Consider the following 16,759-nt stretch of genomic DNA (forward strand, 5'->3'; position numbering starts at 1 on the left):
TTTTTCCAAAAATTACATAATTGGATAAAGTGTAATTAACTTTTAGCATCCATGCAATCACTTCGTTATTGCAGCTAAAAAATAATTCTCAGAACCCAGCTCTTCCAGAATCTCCAAGAAAAATACTCTCTGTTTCACCATTTTCTGATTCATTCGACTTTGGAAGCAAAATAAACACACTGCTGTGTTTAATATCGTTGCACAAGAGAATTCACAAGAATGAAATGTGTTCAAAGTTCCTAGAAAAAAATGTAGCAACGCAGGCTGCCAACTTGTTCAATGTCAAGCTCTAGGCAGTATAGCAGGACTAGCAGTAAATGACTCATAGTGAGTCACACTTTAGCTATTTTTGCTTTTAAAGTAATGCCAGGCGCTGTGTTAATATTCAACCCAGAGTAAATTTAGCAATGCAAGAAAACAAGTGTTTCCATGGCTGCTCCTTCACAATGTTTATGGTATATACACAGCCATTAGGCACAGGAATTAATCCAAATGAAGAGTATGGAAATGTTCCTCTTTCATTTATGACTAAATTTTGCTACACTGGGCTTCATGACTCACCCAACTTTAAGGAAAATGTAAAGCAACAGCAAGCAAACCATCAGTGGTGTGAATAGCGGTCAGCAGCCACTGCTTTCCCCTGAATGACCGCCTGTACCATGCACACAGCTGACCTGAAGCCTGCTGGCCTATCAGCAGCCCTGTAATCAAACACTAATGCAAATGAACCACTTTGAAGACAATTACGCTGCAGATGGTTTTTTAGGGCAAAACAAGACTGGTCTCACTAGTGAAACTGAATCCATCAGTCGTGGGTAACGAGTGACATGGCACTGAGGAGGAGCGAGCATGCAGGAAGCTACAGGGGAGATGGAGCCTTTGTGGCATCATGTGGAAAGGGAAAGCACTGCTGAAAAACCAGGAAGGATGCAGATTCAGGCTGGGGAGCAGATGGGTAAAATGAGGGAAGTGGTAACGATAGTACAACAGAGCTGGAATGTAACTGCCCGCGACTCAGCCGCGATGTGACAAGAGCCACAAGGCACACATGCTGCAGCTATCTGCACAGCGGTGTTGTTTAGATGGGCAGGTATTTGTGGAATTGTGGAGTGTGAGCCCAGCTATGCAGACAGCTGACGTGCCGTAACAAAACTGAGCTGGAGAGCAGGAAGGGAGAACTTATCTGTGTTGCAGGTGAGCGAATAATGGTGCTGCAGCAAAGGTTAGGTGAATACCGCTGCCCACACTAATAACAGAGCTGCCAAATGATTACGTATGATTGCTTGTTAAACTTTTTTGTTCCCATTTTAATACAGTGATTTATTCATTAGTCTTAAATTGCAGTAATTACTATTTTTACTATAGAGGCTGATAAAGCAATCAGGAAGCTTTTACAGTTTTCGTCTCAAAGAAAACTCTCTTCAGCTTTTCTGTATAAAGCCTTTCATGCTACTATACACAAGATTTTATTTTTCCTGTTTTCCTATCTGACTGTAAACTAGTTACTTAGTTTGGGCTAGAAGTTTATAGATAGATCCTGACAAATTGTTTTCCTGGAAAGATTTCTTTCGATTCCATGAAGTCTTGAGTTGACCCATAAACATTCAATTAGAGAGGCGGGAGAATACTTAAGGCTGGACCAAACCCAAAGAAGTGAAGCAAACTACAGACACCGAAGCTCAAAATGATGAAAAATCCTGTTCAGTGGCCCCCTAGGTCCAAAAGCATCTAAATCTGCTACATCTCTTTCAGATTCTCCAGGGATCTAATGTTCAAACTACTGCTCTTGCCCAGAGCTACCCCAGTAATGAGGAATACAGCTTTGCTCTGTAAATCCCTTAGCTCTTGAAAGCAGGCACAGCTCCACCCAGGTGGATAAAGAGAAGGTGATAATGGAGGTTGTAGTAAGTCCAACCTCCTGCTCCTTGCTGAGTGAGCCAAACATGGGAGAGTCATATGCTTTCCTTCTCTTGGTTTTCCTTGCCCCCTTACTCTCCCAGCTACACACTGTGCAAGCCAAAGGGTTGAAGAGTGCCCTCTGCAGACTAGCCTAAATCCAAGGGGTTGCTTAAAAGCATTTGAGCAACTCTATGATGTCAGATGTAAGGCCCATCCCATCCAGCAGTCGTACTCTGATGAATAATAGCAAATACCTATAGAAGGCACGAGGCTGGGAAAGCCTACAGCAATGTTTTCCTGGTATCCTTGCCAAGCCGCCTGTAATTTCATCAGGGGATCCTGGAGGATCCAGAGGAGCCAAAAGTGACATCTTTGCATTTAACAGCCCATGAGTGAATTTTCTAATTATTTGCTTTACTTCCTGGCAACAGCTGCAGACAAAACGCTATTAGATAAAACAAGCACTCCCACCACCGCTCCACTGACTGCTTTGTCGTTGGGTGACTCTTCTCTCCCTCACGAGGTATTTTTGGTGACTGCTAGAACACCTGTTAAGCAACTTGCCTTTAATCCTGCAATCATTCACAGCAAGTCCAGTAACACAACAAATCTGCATCCATATTTGAGATGCTAAGACATGATAAACCTATCCACACGTGTAAAGTCTGATGGTGTGTTTCAAATGAGCGCTCACAACAGCTGAAAGGTGACAAGCCTCTCCTCAGTTGTGAGTGAATGTCTGAACACTCTAAGCCTGTTACAGAGTAAGTATAAATGCCACCAAAGACGTTTGTCTTCTCTGACTTTGTGTTAATGGTGACTGAAAGCAGTGTATCATAGGTTACCCTACACAACTACCACCTGAGCTCCCAGACAACGTCAGTAAGTGTTTGAGCACCTGCAATTCCCCAAACCGCAGATCAGAGTCACGGTTCACTTCCCCTCCATCTACACTATATCCACTCAGTCTTACAGTTAAAGCCCTTAATTCACTCCCTTTGTTTTACTTGATACTTGGCACACTTTTAGCTATCATGTGCAATACTATGATTGACATAGAGATGTAAAGTGCATTATGCTGACAGAATAGATTCCTCACTGAACAAAGTTTTCACATAGATGTACTCTCCTCGTGGGAGTCAAGGCACTTCGCTCAGGGCTCTGGCAGTCAGCCTGAGGTCCTCAAGCCTAGAAGATGGGTTTTGCAATCCTTTTGTGCTTCCCCAGTTCTCTTCAGCTAAATTTGTTTAACACATTTAGGGTAGCGTAAAGAAGATTTCCAATAAACTTAATGGAATAAAATTCAAGATGGAAAGAAATCGTGCTTTTCATGATTTCACTGATGTCTAAGCCTAAGGAAATGAAACAATAAGGTTACAAAAAATTACAGTAGGCAGCCAATGCACGCGAACTTCTGATAAAGAATTAAAGGATGTTTATTCATCTTCCTGCACGTTACGAATTCGCATGTTACTGTATGTTTCAAGTATAAATCAGGGAAATTCCATTGACTTCAGAAGCTACACAGATGCTTAAGAAACAAAGATCTAGTTCAACCTGCAGCTCTTCTGAAGAAGACTCCGAAGAGCTACTTGGCAAATAGTTTCACAAACCATAACAACACCAAGTGTTTTGTTTTCTCTGAACTGGAGTACTCTAAAGTTACTATGCATGTGATATGAAATGATGAATTATTATTTAGTCAGCATTATCTCAGATCTACTTCCCTGTTCTTCCTCAAATGCTTTTTCTGCTGGCACTCAATCCAAGAGCTTTATTTGAGAGAATTCTTGTAGAATTTCTTTTGATCTCTGTGCATACTGATAAAATGAACACATAGGAAAGGCAAAGGAAACTACTATCTCTTTGTGAGTAAGACAAATAATAAGTATCATAAATGAGTGATTAATACAATGTTCCGTAAGTTTAAATCTCTACTGGCCATGATTTTCCTCCTCAATATCCTCCTCAATATCCTAATGACCAAAAGAGAACCTTTCACCTCAAAAATCTTAAAACTAAGATGCTTTTTTCCCTTTCTGTTTGCCTCCATCTCCTTGGGTTGTTATTCACTTTCTTTTCCATGATCACACTTGAAGTTTAAGCTGTAAGCTCATGGCACAAGCATGGAAGTCCTCCATTCTCTGTCCTTGAAATTTGTCTGAATGACATACAAAAGACAAAACAGCGAGAAAAACTGTGGTGAGATGACAGAGGCAGTTTTGCATTTTCATTGCCCAGATTTTTACAATAAAAATAATATGAGCTATTAGACCATGAAAGAAGTGAAATTGATTATGTTTTATTACGGGAAATCAGATTTTCCATACAGTATAATTCACTTATTGAAGTTTTATTGAAGTTTTCAGAATTCTGTGGGCAAACTTTGAGATCAATTTCTATGCTTCTTACTCATCTGTAATTTATAAAATATTTCTGGTGAACTCACTTATGGTCACAAGACATAAGCTTTTAAAAGTCTCCATGCTGCAGGAATGGATTATGATGCAGTCAAGAAATACAGGAACTGACTGAATTAAGCTGGACACCAGCAAGGGAGAAGATCTATATAAGCTAGCTATGGTGCAGTGCTGGCAGAAGAACAAATAAGCATAAGTTTCACCAGAGATTTGCTTTCTCTAAATATTTCTCACCACCTGAGTGAAGTTCAAAGGTTCTTTATTACTTTTCCACTAGAATTTAGAAAAATTTAGATGATGTGATCGACTGCATTTTGTTAGATGATGTGATTGACTGCAACATCAAGGGAACTGAATCAACATCCAGAAGCTCCCTCCCTTCCTGACCTGTGTTCTTACAAACGGTAAAAATGCCATGCTGGTAGCCATCAACGTGCTCACTTAAAAGAGAATTATCTGATGACAGTAACAATAAATTACCCAAACATGGTATTATCCCTAAGAGTACAATAATAATAAAAATCATTTCTATGCAACACTCCATTTCCTTTCTAGATTTTATATACTTTGGCGCTGATCTGAAAGCAAGAGTTACATCTTGCAGAACTTTTGCAATGCAGTGAAACATAGATCTTTTAAAAATATGTTTACAGATCAGATGAGAGACACAGAGATAAAAAGAGTTTACCCTTAAGCGTTCACTGATTGGAAAGGCAGATATTTATAATAAGAAAAGCCTACATCTGATCCTCCTCCTGATTTAGATAGCCCTCTCTGCTGCATGCTTTTACCATAGGGCTAAAGGGGCGATGTTTTGACACTAGTTCCTTCTGCAGTAGTTTCCATCTTTACATACATTTAAATGCACACTGAACACAGAGAGGAGGAGTCTGATGCCAGAGACAATTGGTCAATCACATACTTTGGTCAGTCACTCTAGAAACGGTCCCTTTTTGCATGCTGTCAAGGATACCAACATTTGATGGTAATTCTGAAGTCTGGATATTCATCTTAGGTACTCCATAACTGCTAATGCTGTAGTATCTTGTTTTTCCAGCTTGTTTCTCTCTCCAATAGCTCAGTGAAACAGAAGGTTTGTATGTCAGATGTAATCATCATCACTCTAACTCATTCCATTTCATTCCCGGGCGCTGTACTCCCAGTCCTTCCTGAATGAGACACCTAGTTCCTTCCAGAAAAATATCCTGACAGGAGAGTCCCTGCTAGTTTCTTTCTCTTCACTCAGGGTGCTCCTCTAATCCTATCCAAAAGTCAGGTCTCATTCACACAAATGCCTCTAAACATCTTCATATCACTCCTCAAGGGCTGCAATTTGCTCCCTCAGCATCACGCCACGAAAAATTTACTCTGGCAGGCTAAAACACAGTTATGTTATTACTTCCAGCTCTTTGAACTGAAAAATCAGAAAAAATAATAATGATGATTTAGTGCTACAGGAGAGCCACATTACAAAAGATGGCAACTGAACATTTTGCAGAGTGGCTACTTTGCTCCACGGGGCACCAGCCCTGAGCAGCATAGATCCGAGCCAATCCACACTCATGACTCTCTCCTTAAACAATCCACAAACACAATATATACGCAGCTGAATTTAGACACAGATGTAATGTTCAGACTCACAAAGATTCTAGACACAAAACTCCCAGTGAAATCTATGCTGCTTTGAACTTGTATGACTTGAACTCATACGAAGACTGTAACAAAGCAAAGAACTAAACTGAGGTCTCCTAAACTGCAAGCTACCTTCTGAAGTCCTACATCAGCTCTCATTTCTTTACTAGTTAAAAGGCTGTCTACAAGGAACTTTACATAAATGACAAGTGCATATCCCACACACAGCACTGAACTGTCATAACACCAATCCCACCTTCAGTCAGCATTTTCAACTTGGGTGCTGCAGCTGCTCAACTATAATTAGTAAAGGGATCTTAAATGATTATTTTCTATTAACAATACAAATAAAAAATAAATTAACCTTATTATTTAGCTGATCTTCTGCCAATACATGTAAGAATAAAAATGAAAAGCAAAGTATAGGGATGAAAAAATAACTCTGTACAAGTAACTTTTACTCAAGTTTCTATTTACTTATTCATTTACACAACTGACTATTTACTCAAGTTTCACCTCTGTTACATGGTAAGGAAAAAAATTAACCTGCCTACCTCACTGTGATGTTGTGAGGATTATTTGAATGAAATTATCATGCATTATACCACACAGTGTCATGCTGCAGCCTTTCTTCTTATCCTACTAAAAGCATATAGAGGACTTTTAGTTTTACCTAAAGTCTCTAAGAAGACTGCTTTAGGAATTTAAAGAGAATATCTTTCACAATGTTGTCTTTCTGTAACCCAAACTGAATCAAAAGTAACATTTTTCACATAATTTTCACTCAGCAAATTCATGGTTTTAAAATATATGCATCAATGGTGTATAACGGTGTCTACTTGAACATTAAATATTGAAATCTTCTCCTCTGGAAATATCTGCTGAACCCATCTTATGAACCCATCCTAGAAGAATGTTAAATCATGACACACACATTTTTTTTGCAAAATCTGCCTCAAGAATCTGTTTCCTTAGTAGAAAGGGCACAGAAGAGCACTACAACCATACTTTTGCTACCTTCTAAACTATATTACTGGTTTCCTATGACAAAATAGCTGCCAAAACCAATATTGTGCTTCAGAGTGATTTGTTCCCTTAAAAAAAAGTATCCTTGCACTTGACAAATTCTCTCCTTAAAGTGCTTGGCATAGCCAGCAATACTGTCATTCACCCAAATCTTAGCACTTTGTACAAAATGACTGCTAACAAAGTATGCATCTGTTGGGCATTTGTGCAGGAGGTGGTTATCAGGGGTTCCAAAGTGCATGTTGCCAGCTACTATAACAGGGCTATGAAACCTGTCCCACTTTGTGCACTGAATGTGAAACTAAATAACCTTCAGTAAATACTACAGTGGCAGCTGGGGTCACAGGAGTAAAGATTATAGCTTCTGATTAGTTCTTTTCACAGGGTATCAGAAACTTAAACTGATACATACAGATTAAAGACAGCACTTACTTTCATTTTGTGAAGGCAAAATTCTCATACTCTGTGCCAGAAGATGCCTTTGATATGTATACTGGCATGAAATAAAAAGACTTGCTAATGCAACATTAAACACAAGGGGGGATTTTAAATTTACAAAAGATACTAATGCAAAGTTACAATTCCTACAGTAATCATGACTTAGTTCCTATAAGTTCAGTCCTGTAAAGTTCTGCTCTGTGGTTACATGCTCCAAGAAGGAAGTGAAACACGCCAGCAATTTCACCCTTTCACCCATTTCAAAGGATATACTTACGCAATTTAGCTTAAGGAATTTGCTTAAATGTTTCACTTAATGAAAAGTAGATCACTAAGCACATTGCAGACCTGGGACCCTTACTCTAAGGAGAGCATCAGTCATGTAAGGTTAAGGTCAGAAAAAAAAGTTTGTAGAACCCATGCATGCCATCATTTTGAATTTTTCTCCTATTACCAGATTGAGCAAATATGCTTACAAATGCTATATTATTTGGAAAAGACAACATAATCACAAGAAATGGTTAAAAAACAAATAAACAAATAAAAAACAAAACCTCAACAAATACAAAACTTGTATTTTATTGCTTACAGTCTAATCAGCTTTGAGCAGAAGAATGAAACTGTTTTCCCTTAAAAATAAGAAGTGGGCATTTAGGCATGTAACACAACGCTGGAAAGAGACTTCAGAGAAATCACTTGTTCACATAAACATGTCTGACAGTGTTTTGACACATACCATCAGAGGTGGGGGTTTTGCATCATTCTGCACAAATTCCAGCTAAAGCAGCTGTACAATAAAGGCTCACAGATTGCCTGCAAACTGTCTGAAAGTTGAAGAGAACAGAAACTGCTCTAAGGCATGGTATCATCTGCTGCTGCCAGAGTTTAAAGTGGAGGTCTCCTTCCTGCAGAACTGCCTAGAGATGAGGACAGTCTGAAGGTGATGCAGTGCCTTTTCCCTTCCTGGGACTTAGAGCTGCCTCCAAAGCAAAGGTCACTGCTCAGGTGGCAGGTAACAACCAAGCAGCTCCCTTCCCCTTTCATTTACTGTGGCAGCAAATCTCAAGAACAAGATGGAAAATGCATTAGCTCTCTTTTCTGTTAAAGCAAGGTTATATTTAACTGCTTCACACTCCACATTGTACCTAAAATCCTTATGCCAAGTTAATTTCTGAGTAACAAGACGATGTGAGAACACAACATGTCCCTGTTCAGCTATTCCAGAATACAAATGTTAAACCCTGCATAAAAGACATGCAGGGATTAAAGGTAACTCACCACGGGAGGTAAATTATTTTTGTACCTACCCCTCTGCCCCTTCGAGGTGGAAAAGGCTGGGACAAAGGAAAACTCCACAAAAGTTCATCTGAGAAAACTTGGTTGCTGTTCTGATATTTCATCTGAGCTGGCAATAAAACCAAATCCCAGGAAAGAGTAAAAACTGGACTGTACTGCATTTGTGCCCATAGTGCTTTAAATGGGTCAGGGATTATGCATGAAATTGAGCCCAAATCTGGAAAACTTCAAGTTGAAATGAAAATATTAAACAGGTAGCTGTTGGTGAAGATACTGACATACATAACTCACAAAAAGTAGTTTTAAAGTGTGTCCCAGAGTTTGCAGACACATTATAATAAACTTCATGATGAGATCTGTATTGATGAACCCTTATGAAGACATGGATCATGTTAAAAATTCAGCAGGGTGACCTTCATGTTCTCTTTAGAAAAAAACAAAACAAAAAGCACCACGTAACAGAGGTGCTATAAGGTACATCAGCAGTTTATTGAAACTAGCCAACATTACAGATTTCAAGGCCCTTCAGCTCAATTGGTATTGCAATGCAGACATTTCTGCCTCTGAGCTCACTCTGTACAGTAACACTGCCTTCTATTTGGCATAGGTGGTATCTTAGATAACACTGACAGTGTTCTATTGCACATATCAGTATACTGATTTACTATGTAAAGGCCAACAGTGAGGCTTTTTACTCTAGATGGAAATTGCAAGTCAGTTTAGCCTCTCACAGAGGTGTTAATATCAGTGGCCATGATCCTATAAGATGTGAATATCTGTAATTTTTACGTTTGTGAACAGTCAATTCTGTGTTTAGAATTTGAGGCCTTTTTAAAGGCTAGCCATGAGTGGGGAAAACTCACAGAAGGAAGGAGAAAGGAGGAGGGTAATCATAAGAAGATCGCATTACTACATGAAATAGAGAAACCAAGCAGTCCTCCTGCTTCCAGGACACTACCTCATATGGAAGCAAATTTGTATGTGTAAACATAAGCAGACTCCATTGATCGTCAGTTACCCATTATCACTCAAGAATGTCTGTTAGCTTTCCTGGAGCATTTTTGAAGAAAGTAACTTTACAGAGGATGAAGAGATTATTCAGGCAAAGGAGACAGCACTGAATGCATGTTTAAGGCAGTACAATTGGGCTTACTTTGAGAAATTTAACTCATCTCTCTTTGCAGACAGAGGTAGCATTTAGTTTACCATTTCAAGAGAGGGTGGGCTGAACCAGATTATTTACTTGAATCCAAGATTATTATTTTGAATACAAGAATACTGTACCACATTCAAGACTTTGTGAAAATCTTTGTGAAAACTCTTTCCCATTCAACCTTCTGAATCCCGTTAAAGACTGCAACAGAAGAAAATCTGATGGTTTTACCTTATCAGAACCAATACAAATCCTACTAACCCTAAACTGACCAAGCTGATGAGCAGTCTGTGTACCTAACACAGTTCACGAAATACAGAACATCAGTCCATGCAATATCTTCAGGCATATCCTGATGGCCACTGTTTGATCTCTATGCACAATCAAAACAGAAGTCCAAGTTGCTAATAAGACAGATTTGGATTTCAGGCAGTAGTAGTTTGATGATATCCTTGTTTCTTTTATTTTTTAAAAAAGAATAATTCTTACAGTGCTTATTTAATTTGAGGATTTTTCATTGGGTCTGCCAGTTACAGCTCAGTCACACAGCCTGAACTGACTGTATCACTAGGGCACACACCCCCTCCTCAGGCAATTACAGACTGGAAAGTAAATCCAAAGTCAGTTATCAAGATTTTATCTTCCCAGTTACAAACACCTGGAAATTAGGAATTACAACATGATGGCAGGGCAGTAATAATCGCATGGTTATGTAGGGAGTGAAAATTACACTTTTTTTGTGGTCTGCGACTTGCTATGTTCATTCTTAAAGTAGTGCCCAGAGTTCTATTAAACTCAGACATCAGTGCTAATACTCAAATTCAAAATCTGAAAAAACATAAAGGTGGGAAACAAATGTATTAAGCCCTCAAGCTCTAGTTCTAGTGAGTGTTGAGATATCAGATCTAAAATTCACCTTGTCAAGCATGTCCTCAGACTTCATAAATCTCTATAGGGAAGTAATCGAAAGTCCAGTGAAGTCAGCAGGAAAATTGTTTCCGCTAGTTTCAGTGGGTTTTCAGTGGCCTCAAAAAAAAAATGCAAGGAGAGCTACAGGAGAGAACCCGGAATATTGGTTTCCAATGCTATAAATCATTAATCTATGGCTCCTGAAGTTCCTGAGATACCAGTTTATGTTGAAATCAAAATGTGGTGTGGGAGGGAATAGGTACAGGGGTCAAGGGACAGTAAGCAGAATAATATGATTTCAAAACATAACCACGATTGGTGAAGAACAGCACAAGTAGTGTTAGAGCTCGTGAACTTTCCCAGTAACTGTAATCTGAGTGATTTTTTAATAGCTGCTATTTGTGCAGGGCAATAAAAGTATACTACTTGGTTGTATTGCATAAATACTAGAGCTGTTAAGCCTCCAACACTTCCTGTAACTCAAGCACAAATAACTTAGAATTTTTACACTTGATGAAGCTATGGAAATTAAGAAAAACATATTTTAATACACTGCAGTATTACACAGTGCGTGCATAGAAGTTGTAAACCTGAGAAAACACACAGTAAGCATTTTCCAACAATATAGTTCTTCTGATTAAAGCAAAGGTCTTCTTAGAGTTGCAACACATCCGAGTTGTGAAACAGGAGCAATTTGTTTAAGTGACAAAAGAAAACAGCTTACCTAATCCTTTTAGAAGATCCCATCAATTAAAGAAAAAACCCTGTCTTCAGATGAAAAAGCCCACCTTACAAAAGGGGATGTGAAACGAGATTCCCATGGTACTTGTACCCAAGCAAGGCAGGAGTTGCAACTCTAACTAAAACTACCTAGGTAGCTACATCAGCTTTCTGCTACACAGATACCAGTTTAAGTAAGTTTTCAATTCAGAACAGTCACCTCAGCTTCAGCCACAACTGGCAGATCTATACGTTAAGACATTTAGTACATAAGTCACCATTTAACAATAATCTTTAAAAAAAATAAGACTTACATTGTTTTTTCATGTCTTTAAGTTGATCCTTAAAATACATATATTTTTCATTTTTTTCCAAATCCGAGTCACTGTTCATGCTCTCCAATGCAGTAAATTTTTCTTTTACTAGTGATTTCAGATCTGGTATCTTTTCTGGTTTGTCTTGTTTTATCTGTAAGGAACAAGAGACAGAATGCTGTTATTCGCTGTGACACACATGGCAATATACAAATGTTTGCCAACAAATTCGTGAGCATAATCTCCCTTTGACGCCAGTTAGGGTTCTGCTATGAAACCATGAACTGCTGGTAATTATTTATCCAAGAAAAACTAACTATGAAATGTATAGACTGTCTTCCAGTGTCATTTAACTCAGATGCTGTATGCAGAGCGTATCTTACTTTAACAATAAGGACAGTTGAACCTCTGTGGTCAAAGTTACCTCTGGGGGTGGCAAAGGTCAACAACAACCAGCACAGCATTGCATGTGAATGTAACAGAGAATCTAACTCTGTCCTAGAGGGTAAAAAGATGGCTGAAAAATAGAAATTAAAAAGAAAGGAAGAAAGGAGGAAAGAAGGAAAGAAGAAGGAAGGAAAGAAGGAAAGAGAGAGAGAGAGGAAGGAAGAGAGGAAGGGAGGAGGGATGGAGGGAGAGAAGAAGGAAGGGAAGGAAGGGAGGAAGGGAGGAAGGGAGGGAGAGAGGAAGGGAGGAAGGGATGAAGGAAGGAAGGAAGGGAGGAAGGGAGGAAGAGAAGAAGGAAGGAAGGGAGGAAGGGATGCAGGAAGGAAGGAAGGGTGGAAGGAAGGAAGGAAGGAAGCAAGCAAGCAAGCAAGCAAGCAAGGACATTCTCTAGTTTTGCTTGCTTTAATTCCCTTCTCATCATTTTTTTCAATCAACTCTTCAGAGGCTTATAACCTATACGGTGACTGATGTAAAAACAGCAGAATATGCAGTACAGATAGCTAATACAAAATGAAACCACCTCAATTTATTTGTGCCATGTGAACAAGCATTAAGCCATACAGTTAGGCAAAAAGATCGCTACTTTAAAAGCACTTCCTTACAGTGATTGCCTCTGGAATAAATGAAAAATTTGACTGCAAATAACAATGGAAGTCATGACAGAGGCAACGAAAAGCTACTCTAAGAATGTAAAAGTATTCTGGGAATTCCTTAAAAAACAGTACGAGTTTTCCCTTCTGCTTCTCAAGCCAACATTACATTTGAGGGCACTGTACCTTTGCTAGGTCTTCATATGAATTATAGTGGTGGGCTGGGGACAATGTTATGCACTGACGGCCAGCAGAAGTACAGCCTCTGAAAGAAGGCAGCATCTATCAAATCTGTAATCATAAACATTTTCTGAACCAAAGATTATTTCTACTCCAGCCTATACAAAGCATAGGGCAAAATACATCCATCTGAAACAGAGGCAATACCATCTATGCTCTTCTCCAGCTGCGCACCTTAAATCCTGCCCCTCACCAGACAGACAGCATAGAGCCCACTGAGGAGCCTTTAATTAAGTTGATTATGTGTTCCACCATTCACAGAGAGGCAGGGAACCCTATGGGATACATTTTATAATAGGAGTTCCACAAACTATTAATATTCTTTCAAGAGCAAAGATAGTTTGACGCATTTATATCAGGTAGGTGCAAGTTCTGGCAAGAATAAGAATAAGAAAAATACACAAACAGCCAGGTGACAGTTTGCAGTTTTCAAAGGTGCTCGGAGACAAAAGATCACCAACCACAACACCCAGCTGCAAATGGGACAGACACTGTACAATAAGCACTAAGAAAGACCAGCAGCAGCATCACAGGTGCTCAGACCGCTGCATAAAACCATGCAGCCTCATCCTCTGACACTTGGCAAAGACAGCAAAGAAAAAAAGCCAACCTATGCCTCGGGCAATGGGGCAATCATATGCACTCAAATGATTTGTCTGTCTCAGCACTGCTGCAAAAGAGAACCCACCGTAATCAAAACTAACATTGTTCTGCACTCAGCTGCAGAAGAAACTTGGCTGTCAGCTGTATTCAAACACAGAAAGCATTTACTACATCAAAATACATTTTAAATCCAACACATGATAAAATAATGATTTGATTTGGACAGCACACAGTGCAGACACACTCCTTCCTGCCACAGCTCCTTCAGGCTGTTGGTACAGATGTTCTCTCCCTACCACCATATCTGAACAAATAATACCCAGTCACTACTCTCATCAAGAATGAGAGCACTATGACCAGATAACATGTACAAGATCCAGTTGTGTATACTGAAAAAAAAACAAGTTTCCAAGTTGCCAATACTCACACAAAGAAAAAAAGAAACAATCTAGATGTTCATTACAGATGTCTATTTGTCACAATGTCAATTAACTATTCTTCTCCATAGGGATTAACTTTTCACATCAAGACAGTTAGATCAGGCTCTTTTTATCTAGTTCTTGACTCGTGAAAGATTTCAGTATAGAAGCTCATCAAGCAGTGTCTCCAGTAATACCCTTGAGTCCAATTTCCAGAATTAAAGGACTCAACACATATGAGCAGAACAGGAAGCAGGAACCGTAACTTACACCATTATGTTAGCAAAAAGGACAGATGTTTGAGAAGCCGCACTGTATGTATGCAAAGAAACTTTGGCCCTGCCACTGTGGGACTAAAAAAAGGTTCGTGCAGGCATCTACACTAACCTCAAGGGACCCACTGCCTGCAAATTAGAGTCACACAGATCCTACAAGGTAAATGCATGTCATGTTCTTAAAAGCAACATGAACAGATCCTCAGTTGCCAAGGAAAAACTGCCATTCATACCAGTTATTTTCCCATCAGCAGTATGTGAAGCAGTAAAGACAGTCCAGCAATGCAGCATACATGACACAGGCTCAGACAACCATGTAATGTAGAAATCTGTAGTCAGATGAGAGAGATGGTTGAAGAACACTCCTTCCTATAGTTTAACTTATTTCATGTGTTTACAAGATTGAATTCAGTTTCTGTTCACCTCCAGATGATTGCTTTCATTAACATGATTAACAGGGACACCATCCCTGACCGCACTCAATACTGCATTGTCACATGCTATTACTGAAATGCCAGGTAGACCTTCTGGAAGGTCTGCATGTCGTAGGTGAATAATAAAGCATGTCCACCCACTGTAATAACAAGTAAATATGTTTGCTGTGCATGAGCAATTTCTCTTTGGTGCCGCATGTCCTACTCCATGAATAGGTTTAAGAACAGTCTCATGCAACAACACATGACAACAAAAGGAAAAAAAAACATGACATCAAACCTAGCTCCTCAGAGTGGGGCAGAATTGCAACATCTTACACTGCATCAGCACACCACACTTACAGGTACATTCCAGTTTTCTTTAGTTCTCACCACCCACTGCCTAATGTACAGATTCATGACAGAGGTAGTGATGAGATCAGCAAAACAAAATGAAGGAGGCCAATATAAACACAGGATATGGCAAAGGGAAGGAACAGAACTGTCAGTACTCAAGGTAACAAGCTGGGGTCATATTTTTTTTATTTCAGGAGCCTATCAGAGAGATGCTCACTAGCAAACCTGAAGCCATCAGTATGTTCAATTTGTCAGTAAAAATTACTTCACATGGGAACCATGAAAAGACATGTTAAGCAAACGGCTGTTCATTTAGCAGCACTGTCAGCCAAAACCAGCATGCTAAGCAACACCTTGCAGTCATTAGTCAATCCATTGAGAGTTACATTGATTTTGAAATGGGGTGGAGGCATACACACCCTATAAAGCATCCTGGAAATGACATATAACTATGAACTGGGAGTGTTAAGGACATATGGTGAAAAGAAGTATCAGTCACAACAGCTTGTTTACAGCAAAAGAAAAAGCAGAAGGATCTGCTATGACAGTCCCAAAGCAGCAATGAACCACATGAGTACTTACATGGAAGCTCAGCAATAAGAAGAACAGACATGTTATATAAGAACATTAATGGTACACCATACATGATCTAACAGCATTTCAGACAGGAAAACATATTGAGAAATACAGCCCCAAAAATACACTGTTCAAGGAAACACAGCCATGATTTACTTATCAAAAGAAACATTTGCTCATGGAAATAGCTTATTGTGTTTTAACGGGCAATGCTTATGAAATGAGCCAGCCCACAGCAGCTCTCTGACTTCTGTCAACATACATCCACAGGAATGAGCCTTGTTTTTGTAGATTCTTTCACTGGCACAACGTGTGTGTTAAATACATAAACAGTTAGACTGCCTCCAAAAATCCATTAGCCAATCTTGCACAATCTTAGGCTTGCACAAGCCTAAGAAATTTGTAAACTCCAGGTATTCTAAGAGCCAGTCTGGAGAATTTTTATTTCATCAATTAGCATTGTCAAAAAGGAAAGGAATTCTTCTGTTCGAGATCAGTCCCAGAGCCAGTTAGGCCACAGAATCACAGAATGGCCAGGGTTGGAAGGGACCTCAAGGATCATAAATCTCCAACCCCCCTGCCACATGCAGGGCCACCAACCTCCCCATTTAATACTAGACCAGGCTGCCCAGGGCCCCATCCAACCTGGCCTTGAACACCTCCAGGGACGGGGCATCCACAGCCTCTCTGGGCAGCCTGTTCCAGCACCTCACCACTCTCATAGTAAAGAACTTAAATGTCAAACATACCACTGACTAAAACTGGACCAGTTTTCAGCATTAATCTACAAACAATAAGGGATCGGTGCCTAAAAAGGCACTAATTAGCATAACTGCATGCATGCAGCATTACAGTGTTAAGTAATTTGTTCTTCCCAGTGTTAGATCTCAAAGCATTTTGCAACTATTAAAGAATTTAGCCTCAAACATCCATTGTGACATACATACTATCAATTGTATTTTACAAATAGTAAGACTGTGGCACAAAGAGATGAATAGCTTGGCCTAAGGATGCACAAGGAGACTGTGGCAG

The 16,759-nt window shown here is 39.5% G+C and overlaps 1 protein-coding gene across 1 annotated transcript in view; it reads right to left on the reverse strand.

Moving 5' to 3' along the window:
- The window catches only part of NSMCE2 (NSE2 (MMS21) homolog, SMC5-SMC6 complex SUMO ligase), a 129,062-nt gene that overhangs the window by 56,566 nt on the left and 55,737 nt on the right, over positions 1–16,759 (reverse strand). Inside the window, exon 4 of the mRNA XM_048940278.1 lies at positions 11,808–11,961. Coding sequence (XP_048796235.1) covers positions 11,808–11,961 — 154 coding nt within the window. The remainder of the gene's footprint in view (positions 1–11,807; positions 11,962–16,759) is intronic.

This window comes from Lagopus muta, chromosome 3, assembly GCF_023343835.1.
Source record: "Lagopus muta isolate bLagMut1 chromosome 3, bLagMut1 primary, whole genome shotgun sequence".
NCBI classification, from domain to species: domain Eukaryota; kingdom Metazoa; phylum Chordata; class Aves; order Galliformes; family Phasianidae; genus Lagopus; species Lagopus muta.